At 50.7% G+C, this 20,343-nt stretch overlaps 2 protein-coding genes across 2 annotated transcripts; one reads left to right on the top strand and one right to left on the bottom strand.

The window, feature by feature from the left end:
* The first annotated feature begins 7,140 nt into the window (after nt 1-7,140).
* On the top strand, nt 7,141-9,210 carry LOC123086982 (peptide-N4-(N-acetyl-beta-glucosaminyl)asparagine amidase A-like). The gene has a single exon (XM_044508853.1). It carries the CDS (start codon nt 7,307-7,309, stop codon nt 9,017-9,019), a length of 1,713 nt encoding a protein of 570 aa, XP_044364788.1. The 5' UTR covers nt 7,141-7,306; the 3' UTR covers nt 9,020-9,210.
* A 1,480-nt stretch (nt 9,211-10,690) lies between these two features.
* Nucleotides 10,691-12,392, bottom strand: LOC123086983 (uncharacterized protein At1g28695). The gene is made up of 3 exons (XM_044508854.1): nt 12,120-12,392; nt 11,583-11,966; nt 10,691-11,304 (listed from the first exon to the last, which is right to left on the bottom strand). Exons 1-3 carry the CDS (start codon nt 12,336-12,338, stop codon nt 10,834-10,836), a joined length of 1,074 nt encoding a protein of 357 aa, XP_044364789.1. The 5' UTR covers nt 12,339-12,392; the 3' UTR covers nt 10,691-10,833.
* Between the last annotated feature and the right edge of the window lie 7,951 nt (nt 12,393-20,343).

Genomic DNA, 20,343 nt, shown 5'->3' on the forward strand with positions numbered 1-20,343 from the left:
AGTATAGGGGATCGCAACAGCTTTCAAGGGTAGAGTATTCAACCCAAATTTATTGATTCGACACATGGGGAGCCAAAGAATATTCTCAGGTATTAGCAGTTGAGTTGTCAATTCAACCACACCTGGAAACTTAGTATCTGCAGCAAAGTGTTTAGTAGCAAAGTAATATGACAGTGGTGGTAGCAGCAACAAAAGTAAAGACAGCAAAAGTAATGTTTTTGGTATTTTGTAGTGATTGTAACAGTTGCAGCGGGAAAGTAAATAAGCGAGAACCAGTATATGGAAAACTCGTAGGCACCGGATCAGTGATGGATAATTATGCCGGATGCGGTTCATTATGTAACAGTCATAACATAGGGTGACACAGAACTAGCTCCAATTCATCAATGTAATGTAGGCATGTATTCCGTATATAGTCATACGTGCTTATGGAAAAGAACTTGCATGACATCTTTTGTCCTACCCTCCCGTGGCAGCGGGGTCCTATTGGAAACTAAGGGATATTAAGGCCTCCTTTTAATAGAGAACCAGAACAAAGCATTAGCACATAGTGAATACATGAACTCCTCAAACTATGGTCATCACCGGGAGTGGTCCCGATTATTGTCACTTTGAGGTTGCCGGATCATAACACATAGTAGGTGACTATAGACTTGCAAGATAGGATCAAGAACTCACATATAATCATGAAAACATAATAGGTTTAGATCTGAAATCATGGCACTCGGGCCCTAGTGACAAGCATTAAGCATAGCAAAGTCATAGCAACATCAATCTCAGAACATAATGGATACTAGGGATCAAACCCTAACAAAACTAACTCGATTACATGATAAATCTCATCCAACCCATCACCGTCCAGCAAGCCTACGATGTAATTACTCACGCACGGTGGTGAGCATCATGAAATTGGTGATGGAGGATGGTTGATGATGACGACGGTGACGAATCCCCCTCTCCGGAGTCCCGAACGGACTCCAGATCAGCCCTCCAGAGAGGTTTTAGGTCTTGGCGGCGGCTCCGTATCGTAAAACGCGATGATTTCTTCTCTCCGATTTTTCTCTCCGAAAGCAAATATATAGAGTTGGAGTTGGCGTCGGAGGGTTTCTAGGGGGCCCACGAGGTAGGGAGGCGCGCCCTAGGGGGGCCCACCCTCGTGAAAAGGATGTGGGCCCCCTGGTCTTCATCTTTGTCGAGGATTTTTTATTGTTTTCTCTAAGATGTTCCGTGGAGTTTCAGGTCATTCCGAGAATATTTGTTTTCTGCACATAAAACAACACCATGGCAATTCTGCTGAAAACAGCGTCAGTCCGGGTTAGTTCCATTCAAATCATACAAGTTAGAGTCCAAAACAAGGGCAAAAGTGTTTGGAAAAGTAGATACGATGGAGACGTATCATGGCGCCACGCGGTCCATCTAATGGGTTTTCTAATGGCAGAGATGAGATGCCGACACCAACTCGCGGGGCAACAACGAGAATCCGCCCAGGCCCTCCGCCTGCTCCATACTCATCGAGATGTCGGCCTCAAGTGCCTCACCAAGCTCACCATGTGCTACTTCTCCATCACAGGTATGCTACATGACACCACTAACTCAGTTGACGCTGCCTGCCTACCTAGTGCTTGTTTAGCCACAGGGCGTACAACAGTGCTTGTGGTTAATTTAGTGTTCTCCTGTGTCATCAATCTGACAAATTCTACAACTTTATCTGTGATTTCCAGCACAAATATGTTATACTAGTATTTTTCTCTAGTTCGTGCTACCATTTATGTTTATTTCAGTAGCACGGCCCTAGGAGAAATGCATGCATGTGTATAAGAAACCATTAGCAGACTAGCATCTAATCATTAATCTATGTTGGTTACTTGAAATATTTCATGTAAAGCGTAGGATAAAAACATGGTCATGTTGCAACTATCTAACTGCTAGATTACTTGAAATAATTGAATCTAGTTAAGCAATTTATGCACACTGTAATGTTGTTTGTATTAAATCTAGCAATAAAATCACACCACCCTGCTTAGCTAGTGTAAACATTTAGTCGGCATCAGTTTTGCCCAATTGTGTCCACCGTTGGAGATATGATGATGATAATGCCGGTGCGGCTTGTGAGGCCGAGGGTCATCTTGATTCCGACAAGGCAAGAAGAACTGTTCCCTCTACTGGTTTTATGGAACATGGTAACATAAAGTTCATCTGAACCTTTTTGAGTTAAAGATTGGGATGCCTTTTGAGTTAAAGATTGGAAAGCTGGCGATTATTTGCTGCATACATGCCATCCTTTCTAGTGCAGCCAAGACTGATTTTCGCTCGTCTAGTGTGGTTGCGGACGCATTTCTTATTCCACTCGACGCGTTATGCTGCCGAAATTTCTAGCCGAAATAGCTTTTCTAGGTTCAGATTTCCAGCTACCGGAATTCTCCCTCTTTGTGTATACCTTGCATATTATGAGAGAAAAGGCATTAAAATTACCCCAAAAAGCATTATTATGGATAAAAATATTAAAAATAACAGTAAGAAAACATGATGCAAAATGGACGTATCAACTCCCCCAAGCTTAGACCTCGCTCATCCTCAAGCGAAAACCGAAATCGAAAAATATGTCCACATGCTTTGAGGGAGAGGTTTCGATAAAAACAAAATAGGAACATAGAAGCATCATGTAGATTATTATAGCAGCAACAAAATTAAACATAAAACTTTTATCATAGGACTTTTATCATAGACTTCTCATGAATAAGTGACAATTCATCACACAACTGAAGTATAAAGCAAAAACTCTATTAGAAACCAACAAACTATGTTCTCAGTCAACTTTGCAACTATAATTCATCATCTTTTTAGGGTCACATATCGGAGCCCTTAGGCAAGTCCACATACTCAACCATCATACAGTCTGCTATGATTGCTAACACTCACCTCGTACACATGAGCAAAACGTTTCAACCGAACACATAGAAAGATAGGGGTTTATAATTTCGCCTCCCAACGTATTCACCTCAAGGGTGATGTTAACAATAATAACTCGTGCTATCTATATTCAACTGGACATATGTGCCTAGATCTTTTCTCACCACGTGATGCTTGCCAAAGGAGAAAAATAAAAAGGAATAGAAGGAAAAATTTGACTCTTTGCATAAAAGTAAATATATAAAAGTAAAAGATAGGCCCTTCGCAGAGGGAAGCTGAGGTTGTCATGCTATCTATATTTGTTTGTATGCTCAACCCGTTAGTGCAAAAGAACGTCACGTTGCATTGTCCCTTTGTGATAGCGACCTTTATTATGCAGTCTGTCGATTTTATTCTTCACAATCATAAGTTCGTGCAACGCTCAATTTTATCTTACACTAAATGATCTCACACTTTTAGAAGCAATTTTTATTGCCTTTTTGCACCAATGGCAACTAACTTGAGGGATCTTGCTCAATCCCTAGGTAGGTATGGTGGACACTTGAAAATAAGATTTGGGTTTAAGGGTTTTTGGATGCACAAGTAGTATCTCTACTTAGTGCAGAATTTTTGGCTAGCAAAGATAGGGGCAAGCACCACATGTTAAAGGATCCATGACAATATGTGTTCTATGTGAATATAAACAAACATAAACCATTAAGTTGTCTTCCTTGTCCAACGTCAACAATTTTGGCATATAATATTTTGATGAGGGCTCACAATCACAAAAGATTTCTAGGATAATATATTTATATGTGAATCTTCTCTTCCCTTATTAATTCTTTCATGACTTGCATCATTGACTAATGATATGTTTGTCAATCTCTAATAAAATTTTCTACTTATACTTATGCTTATGTGGTGTCATCGCCTACCATAAGATTAGTATATGATCTTTTCTTCATTTATTTCCTTTCTTTATTTTAATTCCTTTCTCTTTTTATTTTTATTTGCAACAAGAAAGAAAAAACTCAAACTAAACTTTATTATATAACTTGCACACGATTACAAGGATATATCACTAAGCAGCTCTCAAAGAAGAAAGGAACGCCAAGCTTGGTGGAAGCCAAGGGGAGTGTCCATACCTGATACTCAGTTCTCCTTTGGTGGTGAAGATGAATATGATGGTGAAGAGATCTTGTCCTCGGATTTCCATGACAGTAGCCCGCCATCGTGAGAGGAGGAGTGAGTCTCACGGGTCTTGCAACTAGCAGCCAAACTCATACCTTTAAACCTCGCCTCATATTCCAAGGCTTTGTTTTGGAGATCATAGATCTGGCTTTGGAGGAAGTTGATTTGCTCGTTGAGGGTGAAGACGATGTCCTTCATGGGCTTGCCATCCACCATGAGATCACGACAGAGGTCCGTGATCATGAGGTGATTGGCATTGAGCCCACGCCCCACCATCCCCTTGCACCGGAAGACATCTTGCTCCATAGCTTCGAGTCTGGCCTCCACGGTTCTCGTCCCCTTGGGACATGGCACATCACGAAGGTGAAGCACCCCCTCATGCATCTAGATGGTCTGAGGGTGCTGCACCACCTCCCGCAAGTACGGATTGATGACGTTCTTGAAGAAATTGTCCTTGGAGGAGCTCGAGGTGGCCATGGTAGATGGGATCTGGCAGAGAAACAACAAGAAAAGAGAACAGAGGATTTTTCCGCGATACGGTGATCAACAGGTTCGGGAAGTATATATAGATTTTTTTTATCTTGGAAGACAAGCAAACGGAAGAAAAACGGAGTCCGGAAGGTGTCCCAGGTGGGTACAACCCACCTGGGCGCGCCAGGCTTGCCTGGCATGCCCTGGTGTCTTGTGCCCACCAGGGGACGCTTCCTGAAAGTTTATTTATTTCCTAATTTTCTAAATATTCCAAAACTGATAAAAAATATTTTTGGCAGATTTTTTCAAAGTCCGTTTACTTATCGTATCACGTACCTCCTTATTTTCACGATTCTGGACTATTCCAAAAGGACTCTTTTATGTGTTCTTCCGGTGTCAAAGTTTGGATAACATTACTTTCAACATTAATGGGCGTACCCGAGATATAATGCTTTATACGTTGCCCATTGACAACCTTCGGGTTAGTACCTTTGAAATTATTTATTTTGATAGCTCCAGACTGATAAACCTCCTCGATAATGTAGGGGCCTTCCCATTTTTAGAGGAATTTTCCTGCAAAGAATCTGAAACGAGAGTTGTACAAAAGAACATATTCTCCTACTTTAAACTCGGGTTTTTGGATTCTTTTGTCATGCCATCTTTAACTTTTTCTTTGAATAATTTTGCATTTTCATAAGCTTGTATTGTCCATTCATCTAATGATCTAATATCAAATAGCCTTTTTTCACCAGCAAGTTTAAAATCATAATTGAGCTCTTTGATGGCCCAATATGCTTTATGTTCTAACTCAAGAGGCAAATGACAAGCTTTTCCATAAACCATTTTATAAGGAGATATACCCATACGATTTTTATATGTTGTTCTATAAGCCCAAAGTGCATCATCTAATTTCTTTGACCAATTCTTCCTGGGCCTATTGACAGTCTTTTGCAAAATTAATTTTATTTCTCTATTGCTACGTTTAGTTTGACCACTAGACTGAGGGTGATAATATGATGCAATTCTATGGTTAACATCTGATGTCGCTTGAAGCTACGTCGGTATTTCCCCAAAGAGGATGTGTTCTCTGTCTTGGGCCTCATGCGTTGCACGTGGTGGGCCTCGCGAAAGAAGGTTGGGTCGTGGGTGGCTCTGCCGAAGTGGATCACGCGCGGAAGGGATGCGGTTGTACGATCGTGCGGATTTGTCGCTAGTCGCTTCCTTACATTATTGGAAAAGCCTAGTGCATATATGTATATATGGTATAATGGAAAGAGGAAACGGATCAGTATATATATACATATATGGAAAGAGAAAGCAAATTAGACGTAGGCCTTTGCGCCTGAAGTAGCACCACCAACTCCAACACCAAAAGTCTGCCGTGTGTTAAGAACTTATTCTTCGACGTCGCTACTACTGAGACCCACGATGAGCCTACTACAGGGCATGAGAGAAAAAAACAGAGATATGCTTGTTATTGCAGTAGAAAGATAAGGTCAAATTGTTAAACTTGCTGTACAGAACAACAATAGCAAAGTAGCTCAGTTGGTCAGCAAGATGCTCCTATAGAGTCGAATCCTGGCAACCGCGGGAAAGAGAACGTCGCTCACGGGAACAAACACAGCCGTGCGATCAGGATCTGACGAAGCTCGGATTTTAGCCTTTGCGCCTGAAGCAGCACCATCAACTCCAACACCAAAAGTCTGCCGTGTGTTAATAACTTATTCTTCGACGCCGCTACTACTGAGACCCACAATGAGCCTACTACAGGCTAAACAAAACTCTTCGCGAGATGAATTATCGCCGACAAAATTGAACAAGCAAAAGAGGACATTGGCAATAGCCCATGATGATCTATATCTCACATTCAGAAAATAGTGTTGGCAAATGGTACATTGTTCAAGGTTTAAAAGGTTTAAAAGGAACTAGAACAATCTCTTTGGCCCTTATGACTAGTTTCTATCAATGTTGTGTTGTATGCTGTTTTTTTTTCTTATCACATAGTGCTTTACAAGGCATGTTCTAAAAAAGACTTTTAAAGCACAACTTATACAAACATTCTGGAAAACTTATGAAAACATATGATGTACTACAAGTTTTTGGACTAGTTATTCGAGTAAATTTTTGTGGTAAAGTCAGGCCATGCCCATGAGCTGACGAGTGTGATTGACGAGTTGGATAATTTGGGTGGCCCCGTGCGCGGTGGGGGGCGACGCACATCGATCACGTGCTCCGTGCTAGTGCATTCACGCCAAACTGGACTTCCGGTCAATGCAATTTGCAGATCGAAATGGAGCAAGCTGTATCCTTGTGGTTGACCCGCTGATTCTTATCTACCCTAGTACTTCCTCCGTAAATTAATATAAGAGTGTTTAGATCACTAAAATAGTAATCTAAAATAGTAAAGAGGAAGTATCCTGTAATGCAAGCCGACCTGACCTGCATGCATGCATGCGCCGGCCGGAACGGCGGAATCGGAGACCATCTCGTCAGTCCTTGGCAGTTGGCATAGTACGTAGCACGCTCGTCCTGTACCCAACCACACTGTTCCTTTCTGATGAGATCCAAAGAGACCTTGTCTGTCCAAGAAGCATGAACCATTTCTGATGAGATCCAAAGAGTGAGAAACACCACACTGTTCCGTCCTTTCAATGGCCTTATCCTCCTCCTAGTTTTAAGCCGCGCTGGCGCGCTCAGTACGTAGCAACGCAGCAGACTGCCTCGCCTCCGCTCTAATCTCAAGTTCTGAAGAACCATGGCCGTGCCATGCGTTCGCCTCGCCCTCCTCCTCTGTCTGATGATCCCAGCCACCGTCGCCTCACCTCGGAGCCGGAGCCTGCGCAAATCCCCAGCCCACGCGTCGGCGTCGCGGCCGACCGCCTTCTTCGAGGTGGACCGCCCGCCACGCGCACGCGGCAGCTCCGGCCGCCGGTGCTCCACGCTCCTGCTGTCCGCCTCCTTCGGCTCCACCTTCGACAAGCCCCCTGCCACCGCCGCCTACTCCCCGCCAAGCTGCCTCGTCAAGGCGGGCGGCCGTGCCTCGGCCATCTCCCTCGCGGTGCTCGAGTGGCGCGCCGCCTGCCGGGGACCCCAGCTCGACAGGATCTTCGGCGTCTGGCTCGCCGGCGCCGAGCTCCTCCGCGGCAGCACCGCCGCGCCGCCTCCCAACGGCATCGTCTGGTCCGTCTCCAAGGACGTCACCAGGTACGCGTCCCTCCTCGCCGCCGCCGGCAACTCCACCTTCGCCGTCTACCTCGGCAACCACGTCAACGCCACGCTCACCGGCGTGTACCATGCCAACGTCACGCTCCACCTCTACCTCCGCCGCACGCCGACGACCAAGCCGACGCCCGCCACGGCTCCCGCCGACCTCATCGTCCCGATGTCGCGGGCCCTCCCTCTGAACGGCGGGCTGTGGTTCCCGATCCAGAGCGCCGCCGACGTTGCGTCCAAGAGCGTCGCGCTGCCATCCAACACCTACCGCGCGGTCCTCGAACTCTACTTCTCGTCCCACCAAGACGACGAGTTATGGTACAAGAACCAGCCCGGGTACCAGAACGGCCCGTTCCGCGAGGTTACCGCTCGTGTCGACGGTGTCCTCGCCGGCTCCGTGTGCCCGTTCCCCGTCATCTACCCTGGCGGCATCTACCCCCTCCTATGGAGGCCAATCGCCCCCATCGGCTCCTTCAACCTCCCGACGTACGACATCGAGCTCACGCCTTTTCTGGGCAAGCTGTTGGACGGCAAGGCGCACGAGTTCGCGTTCGCGGTCACCAACGCCATGGACGTGTGGTACATCGACGCCAACCTCCATCTCTGGCTGGACCCCAGGGGCACGGCGACGACGGCGGGCCTCGTGAGCTACGCCGCGCCACCGACGAACACGACGTCGTCCAAGTCCGCCGACCCCGTCGACACCCACTACCACGCGACGGCGGACCGGCTCGTCTCCGCCACCGGGTGGGTCAAGTCATCGTACGGGAACATAACGACCAACGCCACGCGGACGTTCGCCCTCGACTACCTCCTCACCTTCGAGACGCTGGACCTGACCATCCTTGCGGACACCGGCGTCGTCGCCACGGACGGCGCCGGCGGTGTCCTGTACTCGGCGCAGACGCACGGGAACTTCCCGCTTGGCTGGGTCTATCAACAGAATAGTCTAACCGTCACGCACGGGTTGGAGGAGACGACGGTGGCCGCCGGCCGGTGGTCCTCGGCGCCGCCATACCGGTCGCTGCGCACCACGCAGAGCAGCCTCGTGGAGGACGAGGAGGGAGGCGGCAAGTCATGGGGCGTCCGGCAGACGTACAGGTACAACGCCACCGACGGGTGCTACTTCAGGAACGTGACCAGCAGCAACTACAGCGTCGTGTCGGACCACTCCAATGAGTTGTGCGTGAAGGGGGCGGCATCCGCCGGAGTTGGCACTGTCACGGCCGCGCTACCGGCGGTGAATCTTCCATAGTTACTTTTAACTTTCAGAATCAATAAAGACTGGATTTTTTATTTGCGGGGACAATAAAGACTGGATTTTCTACCATGCACCAGAGACCCCGTGCATGGTCTAGTTGACACTCTTTGTACAACTAGTTAAAGTTTACGTGCAATGCACGCTAATTTGAAAGTATATTAAGTGCATGTGGATATTAAGTAGAATATTATTTGCGTGTTAGTATGTGATTAGCATTATATTTGACATGAAATTAACTGCACGCTAAACGTGTTGAGCGCTCGACATTGAAACAATATAGGTCGTTGGATTGACATAATTAATGGCTGAGATTAATTGGATCTGCCCCCTTAGGTCTTTTTATATTGGTATAGATATAGATACTCCATCCATACATGTAGAAACTATTCATCAACATTAATTGAGAATAGTGATACATGGGCTTAGTAATGCAAATGTCATCCTGTGCGGAACCGGTCTATCCATACAAAAGCTAGCATTTTATTTTCTAGTGAGATATTAATTCGTCGACATCTTTTCAATATTAATTCCAATTTAGATATTTTTATATATTTGAATTCCTAACGGCATGATCTTTAAACAAGGTTAATATCGGATGTATTTTAAACGAGTTTGAATTTCATCAACATATCTCACTCATTTAAAATAATCACTTGTTTCAAAATATTGGTTTTACTCATTCCAAACACTGGTTTTACTCATTCAGAAAAAACTAATTTTGCTTAATTCAAAAAAAGAATTTAGTGGAGTAAAATAACTCCACTGAAATTTACTTCGCCGTTTTACTCCTCTAGGGGATCACTTAGAGTTGCCCTGAGTGGAGCAATTACGATCACTGTCTCAAAAATATCATAACAACAATGGTTGATCATCCTCCTGCCTCACCGCACACACTGTCAAGGGTGATAATCTAGTACTCCCTCCGTTCACCACGACGAGTAATTTGGAACGAAGGAAGTAGTGGAATTAGGAAAATGGTATATGTACGCGCTTCTAGCTACTTGTCTCGACCAGTCGTCTCATCTCCACGTTTTAGCACACTCCGAGTGCGGCGGCCACCTCAGGTGTGCCGTCCCGTTGAGCCGCCTAGCGGCCCTGAGGACGGCCCTCAGGTCAGCGACCTTGGCCCGCATCGTCCGCCGGCAGTTAGCGTGCACGGTGGCCACCTGCCGGGCGTCCAGTCAAGTTAAGAGTGAACTTGCAACAGGGGGAAAAAGTTGGGCCTCAGTTGCAAATCGAGGTGGACTTAAAATTGGGACAAAAAAGTTTTGATCCCTAGTTGCGATTTGAGGATGAACTTGCAACTTAGATAAAAAAATGTTAAAATCCAGTTATGAGTCGAGAATGGGATTGTAACTATGACAAAAGAAGATAGGGCCCGAATTGCAAGTTGAGGGTAGAGTTGCAATTTAAAAAAAACATATAGCCACAACGATGAAAAAAATCTTGAATTTTAAAAAATAAAAAAACAAATCATGAACTTTAAAAGTCAACAAATTGGAATAAAAATGGAAAAAGAAGAAAAAGGAGAAAGAAACAAAAAAGAAAATTGAAAAAAGTTCACTTGTAGCCACAACAGCCAACGAGACACACACGAGGAACAAAATCAAATGGATCAACAGCGGCCCACTGCCAGTAACGCGTACAGAAAAGGATCAATGAATAAAAGAAGCAAAAAATACTGATCTTGATGACTAAATCATATGGTTAGAAATGTATATATGGTACCTTTTTATATCTAGACGTGAAATAGCAAATCTGATTAGGAAATTATATGTACGCACTTCTACTTCTCTCAACGAATCGTCTCATATCCATGATTTAGCGCACTGCGAGTGCGGCGGCCACCTCAGCTGTGTCGTCCCGTTGAGCCGCCTAGCGGCCCTGAGGATGGCCCAAAAGTCAGCGATCTTGGCCCGCATCGTCCGGCAACAGTTGGCGTGCACGGTGGCCACCTGCCGGGCGTCCCGGCTGTCCTGGCAAAACCCGCTGAAGCGCGCCGTGTCCAGGACGCGCGCCCTCACGCCGAGCCGCCGGAACACGTGCCGCCGCTTCATCTGATTCAACACGTCCTGCTCCTTCAAGCCTGCGGACCCGCCGCGGGCTAACAGCGCCGCCGTCCGGTTGTTCGCGACCACGAAGAAGAAGCCGGTGTTGAGCTCATTGCTGAGGTAGTCCCGCGGCCGTCCGTTGAACTTGTCGGAGCTGATCAGGAGGTCTTCCTCCCCGGTGCGGTTGAGACTCGGGAACGGGTTCCTCAGCCACATCACATCCAAATCCTTGCAAATTATAAGCAGTGTCACATAAATGAACACTTCGTCTGACATACTTGAGATTTAATAAAGTCTCAGTCGATGCTATATCCATGAGATCTTACACTAAGATTCATGCAAAATTTTACTTTTAATATTTTTCTTTTTTACATGTTAGTCACTTAATTTAGACTTGGTTGAATCTTAGTCGACTAAGACCTAGCCACACCGGATGCTTATATATTATATAAGGGTGCGAATTAAGTTTACGTGACCTTTTCAGAGGCAGGGCTCGACGAAATTACCGTGAATATGAAGCTGTAACCGTGCTTGAGGACGTCGCCGAGGAGGCGAATGCGCCGCCACATCATGCGTATAAACCCGTCGGACATGTAGAGCTGCTCCGACGACAAGTCTTGGGTGTCGTTCCTCGACGCCGGGAGCCGGTAACACCGGATGCCGCCGAGGCTCATGCACCGGTGGTATGCCGGCCGGTCCATTGCCACGAGGAGGACGTGGCTGAGGAGCTGCGCGGTTCCCTCCCCTTCCCTCAGGCTCCGCACGAAAAGGTCGAGCAGGCCATCCTCCTCGGCGTACGCCTTGTTCAGCACGCTCAGGATCAGCGTCCTGTTCGCGTCCGCCGCGCCGCGCAGCGCCGCCTCCAGATCATCGCCGCCGTAGGCGCGCACCTGGATTTAACAACCCCCCAAAATGTTAGGGTTTCAAGCTTTGCTGCGCCTGAAGTTGGCTCCACTAATATCAATCAATTGGCAATTGGCATAAAAGGCCCAGAATCGATCGGGTAAGTAGTTCTGTAGTTGCAGCCGGAGGATTCTACTTGCCGCTGATCGACGACGCCACATGTCGAAGAACCTCTGCTCCGTCTGGCCGTCGGCGTCGGCCGGCGAGCAGAGCACGTAGTACGTGCCGACCACGACGAGGAGGCAGACGGCGGCGACGGCCACGAACCGGGCCGATGCGCAGTGCTCCGGCACGCAGAGCAGCCGGTGTGGGCATGGCAACTGCGTCCAACTCCTCGCCTTCTTTGGCCCGATCACCATGGGATCGGAGCACGGCGGCGTCTTGGATGAGGACGGGCGGTCGCGCGGTATCTCATGGAGGCACGGAGTTCGTTAGGAGTAGTTCAGTTGTTTGTAATCAGCAGAGAAATGCACGGGTAAATGGGGTACGTGCGCATGAGAAATTTGCAGCAAACCTACCAACCTGCTGGACGCCTGAGTTTTCGCTCACACAAACTATCCATGGCGTACGTAGCACATCGATCGATTACCGTGCAGTTTCTTTTTGACGCCATTTGTCTATGAAAAAAGTGTGGAAGTTTTTTTTACAGCATAAAAAAAGTGTGGAAGTTTTTTTTTACAGCAAAAAAGTGTGGAAATTCATGTGGCTTACCAACCTCTATCCAATACTTCCCCGCAAAAAAAAAACCTCTATCCAATACTTCCAGCAAAAAAAAACTCTATCCAATACAGGAAATTTCCGGTATTTCCAATGGGAAAAATGACCGAAAGCCTTTTTATTTAGACAAAAATTACCGAAAGCCTAGTTTACGTGCACACCAGGTCCGGAAGTTTCGGCCCACCATGTCCACTACCGCCCATTTCTCTATCTGATCGATTAACTGTACTACTCAGTTGCCTCCCTAAAGAAAATGTATCAGTTGCCTCTCTCACAAAAAAAAAACTGTATCAGTTGCCTAGAGAGAGAAAAAAAAAAGTCATCCGTCAGAATTTCCGAAAGTAAATGATTGGGATATGTAGAAATATCAGCACAAAAGCACCGTGGAAAACCCACATACTAGAAAAAAAAACCATATTCATCTAGCACATTTTTTTTGCGGGAATTCATCTAGCACATTTTCATGTCCACAATGCATAGTTTTCGATCTCTACTCGTTTACCAAGTTCATTGCATGGTATATTGGCATGTTCATGCACTTGACACATAAAAAAGTGTTATCAAGTTTTTATTAGTTTTCTTTTCTTTCGTTATCTTTGTAGGTATATTGGCATGTTCGTGGACTTCACACAAAAAAGGACCAAGTTGGGGTCAAACCGAAAAAGTTTCAGGCATCAGACTTTCGTATTTTGGGAGTGTCAAATATGACATATTTAAACGAGCTCAATTTGAAGATGCAATGCCACTGGTGGATCGGCGTCGTTCACGCGATTCGAACAATCCAAAAAACGTCAAAGGAGTTCGTACGAAGAGATGACGGCCAAAAAGTAATGCTCCTGAAGGTCCGGTGTCTGAAGACGGCGCATACTAGCCCTAGACAATTTTGTAAACCGGTCATAACTTTTTCGATTTTGCTCCGACTTCATCTCGATTTGTTCCTACGCGATCCTTGGCGAACAAGGGGTGTTTCGGAAGAGGATTTGGCTCCCCTGGCGCGCTTGGATGAAACGAGGAGGAGCCACATCAACAGAGGTGGCCCGATGAGGCCTCCTACATATTCACCTCCAACCCTAGCCGCCGTCATATATCATCATGAAGTCCGATCTGCTCCACCACGTGTCGCTACACCTCCATCGTAGAGGAAGGGTCAAGACAAGGATGAAGAAGTGAGGTGGCTCTGCCTGATCAACAAAGGAAACAGAATAATAATAATGCTTGATTGGGCAGAATGAGCTGTAGGGTGGCGGGGCCGGTGCTGACCTGTGCGAGGTCTCTCCCCGTTGCCAAATCTGTGCTTGACGAGGCCGCGGGGGGGGGGGGGGGAGGGGCAGAGGTGTGGAACGGCGACGAATGAGTAGTGGCTTGGAGCCCGGATGTGCTGATGGAGGTGACTGACTCGTCGAGTTCCGACAGTGGTGTGGCAGGGTTGGTGGAGCGGCGACGAAGGCAAAAGAGAAAATAGGAGGATGAAGGCGCGAGGTCCAGGCGGGGTCTGGGTAGGGTTTTGGGTGGGCCAGAGGTGTCGGAGTCCTGCGTGTTTGATGTCCAAACTCCCGCAAAACTCATGTTTGTCTCGGATTTATGCGAACAAACGTGTTCGGACCGTTCGAATGATCGATACAGACCCGAGTTGAATGACAGAACACGTCCGGATCTCGCGGCCCGGATGGTTATAAGGTAGTTTGAGGGTCCGCTTTGAAAATGCTTAAATTGGCTTTGACGTAACTATCTAAAAGAATGAACACAGCTTGAGATCTACGATAGGTACTCGTGTCCGATTTTATAATGCCTATCCAAAAGATGTGCATGTGCCGATCTGCCATTCTGTCTACTCGTGTTCCATGCTCCAACAAATGTCTTGGCAAAAACAATAAAAGATCTGCACAGTTGCAGCTACTACCCCATACTATTCAATAACGGAGTATGTACTAAATTTCCAAAATGATTCCCGCGAGAAGAAACGTTTAAGCAGGCGGCAACGCATGGGCGAATCACTACCGGAACAGGGCTCTAAGCCGACAGTCAAATATATGCCGACGGCTACCGTCGGCCTAGTCCGAACTATGCCGACAGCTAGCTCCTGGCCGTCGGCATATAATGGCCGTCGGGCTATCTACGTCTACGCCGACAGCAGCCGTCGGCTTATCCAAGACTACACCTACAGCTGCCGTCGGCATATATAGGCCGTCGGCATAGATGCGGGCCCGTCGACAATGGGCATCACGGCCAGCTAACAACGTCAAATCTATGCCGACGGCCGTGACGGGCGGCCGTCGGCATAGATACGGGTGACACGTCACCGATCCAGAGCGCACCGACCAGGACCTATGCCGACGGCAGCCGTCGGCATATCTGACACGTCATCGATCCGCGGCGCTGTCCATCTGCCCTGGCCGCAGCTATGCCGACGGCTTTGCCGTCGGCATAGTTTTTCTTTTCTTTTTTCCATATAGTATTATTATTATTATTAAGCATACAGTATGTGTTAATAAGCAGACATATAGATTGTGTTAATAAGCATACATATAGTATGTGTTAATAAGCATATAGTATGTGTTAATAAGCATACATATAGTTTCTTTTCTTTTTCTTCATTGTTTTCTTTATTATTATTATTTAACTAACTTACATACCGTATGTGTTAATAAGCATACATACATTATTTTTCGATTCTGTACAGAGCGGTGTGACCCCCCCCCCCCTCACGAACGATGCCGCCGCCAGCCGGCAACTGGAATGGGGAACAGCCGCATCGGGTCTATACGAAGGGGACTTTGCTCCAAGTGTTTATATATATCGGATGACCTACCACAACCGGGTGGTGTTGTGGCATGTCCGAAGAGGCGGCACACATCTCCGGGGCGTGGTCCCCCTAACGGACGGCGCCGCCGGCGGCACTTGGAGGGGGGAAACGGACGCATCGGGTCTACACGGAGGGGATGTAGCTGTCGGTTTGGCCCCAAATGTTGCTCCCAGGTGTCCCTCTGTGCTGACCTGACACAACCGGGTGGAGAGGCCCACTCGTCAAAGCACGTCTGTGGGAAGTCCAAGGGCTAGATCTTGTGGTCAACCGCTTCAGGGTTAGGCGAGACGGCGCCCTGGGGGATAGCAATGCCACTAGAACGTCGCACCGGCCCCTCATACATGCGGGGTGGTGTGGTGGCATGTCCGAAGAGGCGGCACACGTCTCCAGGGTGTGCCCCCCCCCTCACGGACGCGTCGGATCTACACGGAGGGGATCTTGTTGTGGGTCTGGCCCGGATGTTGCTCCAAAGTGTTCCTATGGGCTGACCTAACACAACCGGGTGGGGAGGTCCACTGGTCAAAGCCCGTCCATGCAAAGTCAAAGGGCTAGATTCCGTGGTCAAACTCTACAAGGTTAGGCGGGGCGGGGGACCTGGGGGGTAGCAATGCCACCGGAGCATCGCACCGGGCCCTCATACATGCGGGGTGGTGTGGTGGCATGTCCGAAGAGGCGGCACACGTCTCCGGGGTGTGCCCCCCTCACGGACGGCGCCGCCGCCGGCACCTGGAGGGGGGAAACGGACGCGTTGGGTCTACACGGAGGGGATCTTGTTGTGGGTCTGGCCCGGATATTGCTCCAAAGTGTACCTATGGGCTGACCGAACACAACCGGGTGGGGAGGTCCACTGGTCAAAGCCCGTCCGTGCAAAGTCAAAGGGCTAGATCCCATGGTCAAACGCTACAGGGTTAGGCGGGACGGGGGCCCTGGGGGGTAGCAATGCCACCGGAGCGTCGCACCGGGCCCTCATACATGCGGGGTGGTGTGGTGGCATGTCCGAAGAGGCGGCACACGTCTCCGGGGGTGCCCCCCTCACGGACGGTGCCGCCGCCGGCACCTGGAGGGGGGAAACGGACGCGTCGGGTCTACACGGAGGGGATCTTGTTGTGGGTCTGACCCGGATGTTGCTCCAAAGTGTACCTATGGGCTGACCGAACACAACCGGGTGGGGAGGTCCGCTGGTCAAAGCCCGTCCGTGCAAAGTCAAAGGGCTAGATCCCGTGATCAACCGCTCCTGGGTTAGGCGGGACGGGGGCCCTGGGGGGTAGCAATGCCACCGGAGCGTCGCACCGGGCCCTCATACATGCGGGATGGTGTGGTGGCATGTCCGAAGAGGCGACACACGTGTCCGGGGTGTGCCCCCCTCACGGACAGCACCACCGCCGGCACCTGGAGGGGGGAAACGGACGCGTCGGGTCTACACGGAGGGGATCTTGTTGTGGGTCTAGCCCGGATGTTGCTCCAAAGTGTTCCTATGGGCTGACCTAACACAACCGGGTAGGGAGGTCCGCTGGTCAAAGCCCGTCCGTGCAAAGTCAAAGGGCTAGATCCCGTGGTCAAACGCTACAGGGTTAGGCGGGACGGGGGACCTGGGGGGTAGCAATGCCACCGGAGCATCGCACCGGGCCCTCATACATGCGGGGTGGTGTGGTGGCATGTCCGAAGAGGCGACACATGTCTCCGAGGTGTGCCCCCGCTCACGGACGGCGCCGCCGCCGGCACCTGGAGGGGGGAAACGGACGCGTCGGGTCTACACGGAGGGGATCTTGTTGTGGGTCTGGCCCGGATGTTGCTCCAAAGTGTACCTATGGGCTGACCGAACACAACCGGGTGGGGAGATCCGCTGGTCAAAGCCCGTCCGTGCAAAGTCAAAGGGCTAGATCCCGTGGTCAAACGCTACAGGGTTAGGCAGGACGGGGGCCCTAGGGGGGTAGCAATGCCACCGGAGCGTCGCACCGGGCCCTCATACATGCAGGGTGGTGTGATGGCATGTCCGAAGAGGCGGCACACGTCTCTGGGGCGTGGCCCCCCTCACGGACGACGTCGCCGCCGGCACCTGGAGGGGGAAAACGGACACGTCGGGTCTACACGGAGGGGATCTTGCTGTGGGTCTGGCCCGGATGTTGCTCCAAAGTGTTCCTATGGGCTGACCTAACACTACCGGGTGGGGAGGTCCACTGGTCAAAGCCCGTTCGTGCAAAGTCAAAGGGCTAGATCCCATGGTCAAATGCTATAGGGTTAGGCGGGACGGGGGCCCTGGGAGGGTAGCAATGCCACCGAAGCGTCGTACCGCGCCTCATACACGTGGGGTGGTGTTGTGGCATGTCCGAAGAGGCCGCACGCGTCTCCGGTGCGTGGCCCCCCTCACGGACGGCGCCGCCGCCGGCACCTGGAGGGGGGAAACTATCGCATCGGGTCTACACAGAGTGGATTTAGCTGTGGGTTTGGCCCAGATGTTGCTCCCCGGTGTCCCTCTGGGCCGACCCGACACAACCGGGTGGAGAGGTCCACTGGTCAAAGCCCGTCCGTGCAAAGTCAAAGGGCTAGATGCCGTGGTCCACCGCTCCAGGGTTAGGCGGGACGGGGGCCCTGGGGGGTAGCAATGCCACCGGAGCATCGTACCGGGCCTCATACATGCGAGATGGTGTTGTGGCATGTCCGAAGAGGCGACACGCATCTCCGGGGTGTGCCCCCCATCACGGATGGCGCCGCTGCCGGCACCTGGAGGGGGGGAAACGGACGCGTCGGGTCTACACGGAGTGGATGTAGCTGTGGGTTTGGCCCGGATGTTGCTCCCGGGTGTCCCTATGGGTAGACCTGACACAACTGGGTGGAGAGGTCCACTGGTCAGAGCCCGTCCGTGGGAAGTCAAAGGGCTAGATCTCGTGATCAACCGCTCCTGGGTTAGTCGGGACGGGGGCCCTGGGGGGTAGCAATGCCACCGGAGCGTCGTACCGGCCCCTCATACATGCGGGGTGGTGTTGTGGCATGTCCGAAGAGGCGGCACGCGTCTCGGGGTGTGGCACCCCTCATTGACGGCGCCGCCGCCGGCACCGGGAGGGGGAAACAGACACGTCGGGTCTACACAGAGTGGATGTAGCTGTGGGTTTGGCTCGGATGTTGCTCCCGGGTGTCCCTATGGGTAGACCTGACACAACCGGGTGAAGAGGTCCACTGGTCAGAGCCCGCCCGTGGGAAGTCAAAGGGCTAGATCTCGTGATCAACCGCTCCTGGGTTAGTCGGGACGGGGGCCCTGGGGGGTAGCAATGCCACCGGAGCATCGTACCGGCCCCTCATACATGCGGGGTGGTGTTGTGGCATGTCCGAAGAGGCAGCACGCGTCTCGGGGTGTGGCACCCCTCATTGACGGCGCCGCCGCCGGCACCGGGAGGGGGGAAACGGATGCGTCGGGTCTACACAGAGTGGATGTAGCTGTGGGTTTCGCCCGGATGTTGCTCCCAGGTGTCCCTTTGGGCTGACCTGACACAATCGGGTGGAGAGGTCCACTAGTCAAAGCCCGTCCGTAGGAAGTCAAAGGGCTAGATCTCGTGGTCAACCGCTCCAGGGTTAGGCGAGACGGGGTCCCTAGGGGGTAGCAATGCCACCGGAGTGTCATACCGGGCCCTCATACAAGCAGGGTGGTGTTGTGGCATGTCTGAAGAGGCGGCACGCATCTTCGGGGTGTGGCCCCCCTAACGGACGGCGCTGCCGCCGGCACCGGGAGGGGGGAAACGGACGTGTCGGGTCTACACGGTGTGGATATGTAGCAGTGGGTTTGGCCCGAATGTTGCTCCCAGGTGTCCCTCTATCGATGACCCCCTCCCCCTTCACTCACCTGACGAACTAAGCTACCCCCGCCCCCACCCCCACCCTCACCGTCGACGACCCCCTCCCCCTTCACTCACCTGACGAACTAAGCTCTAGATCGAGCACGCGATCGAGGGCGGCCATGGCGCTCCCATACCCGCGACCAGGCCACGGCCTTGGCGGACGAAGCTGCTCGAATTCGGTGCCTCCCCTCCCCTCCCCTCTGTGTGGTTCCGGGAGAGGAGAGGGCTGAGCGGTTTAAAAAAAATAAAAAACCTATATGAAATAATAATACATAAAAAAGTAAAATTATAACTATAAAAAAATTTAAAAATCTATATAAAATAAAAAAGAATAAATATATAACTATAAGAAAACATTAAAAAAATTATATAAAATAAAAAAGGAAAATAAAACTATGCCGACGGTAAAGCCGTCGGCATAGCTGCGGCCATACGGTAGGCGTTACGCGGATCAGTGACGTGGGTAATAAAAAATAAAATAAAAAAGTATGCTTATGGCTAAGCCGTCGGCATAGGTACCACATGGCCTCCTCACGTATGCCGACGGCTTAGCCGTCGGCATAGGCTGCCTTATCCACCCGTGGGGCGAACCCCCTCCACTCATTCCTCATCGCGCCCCCGACCCGCCACGCTGCGCCGCCGCTCCACCCTGACCCACGCCGCCGCCGCCACGCTCTCTGCCCACCTCCTTGCGCCGCCGCCGTCAGCCTCGCCACCCGGACCCGCGTCGCCGCCGCGACCCTCTCCGCCCCTCCTCGCGTCGCGCCCCTCTCCTTCCTACTCACACCGCGCCACCACCCCGACACAGCTTCGCCGGCCGCCGCCTCCAGCCCGCCCCCTCACCCCACTGCCCCCTGCTCGCGCCGCGCCCCTCTCCGCATCCTCCTCGCGCCGCGCCACCCCAGCCAGGCCGCCCCGAGTCCGCCTCCCTCCTGCTCGGGCCTCGGCCCTCGCTGTGCCGGCCGGGGCTCGGAGCCCTCCTCCGGCGACCCTTGCAGCGGTGGCCCCGCCGCC

This window comes from Triticum aestivum, chromosome 4A (assembly GCF_018294505.1).
Source record: "Triticum aestivum cultivar Chinese Spring chromosome 4A, IWGSC CS RefSeq v2.1, whole genome shotgun sequence".
Taxonomy (NCBI): domain Eukaryota; kingdom Viridiplantae; phylum Streptophyta; class Magnoliopsida; order Poales; family Poaceae; genus Triticum; species Triticum aestivum.

Bases quoted from the DNA above. Each gene is read 5' to 3' on its own strand.
- LOC123086982 (XM_044508853.1), top strand. From the start codon at position 7,307: ATGGCCGTGCCATGCGTTCGCCTCGCCCTCCTCCTCTGTCTGATGATC.
- LOC123086983 (XM_044508854.1), bottom strand. From the start codon at position 12,338: ATGGTGATCGGGCCAAAGAAGGCGAGGAGTTGGACGCAGTTGCCATGC. The intron at 11,967-12,119 runs GCAAGTAGAATC...TGTTAAATCCAG, and splicing joins TGTGGCGTCGTCGATCAGCG to GTGCGCGCCTACGGCGGCGA. The intron at 11,305-11,582 runs GTAATTTCGTCG...ATAATTTGCAAG, and splicing joins GTTACAGCTTCATATTCACG to GATTTGGATGTGATGTGGCT.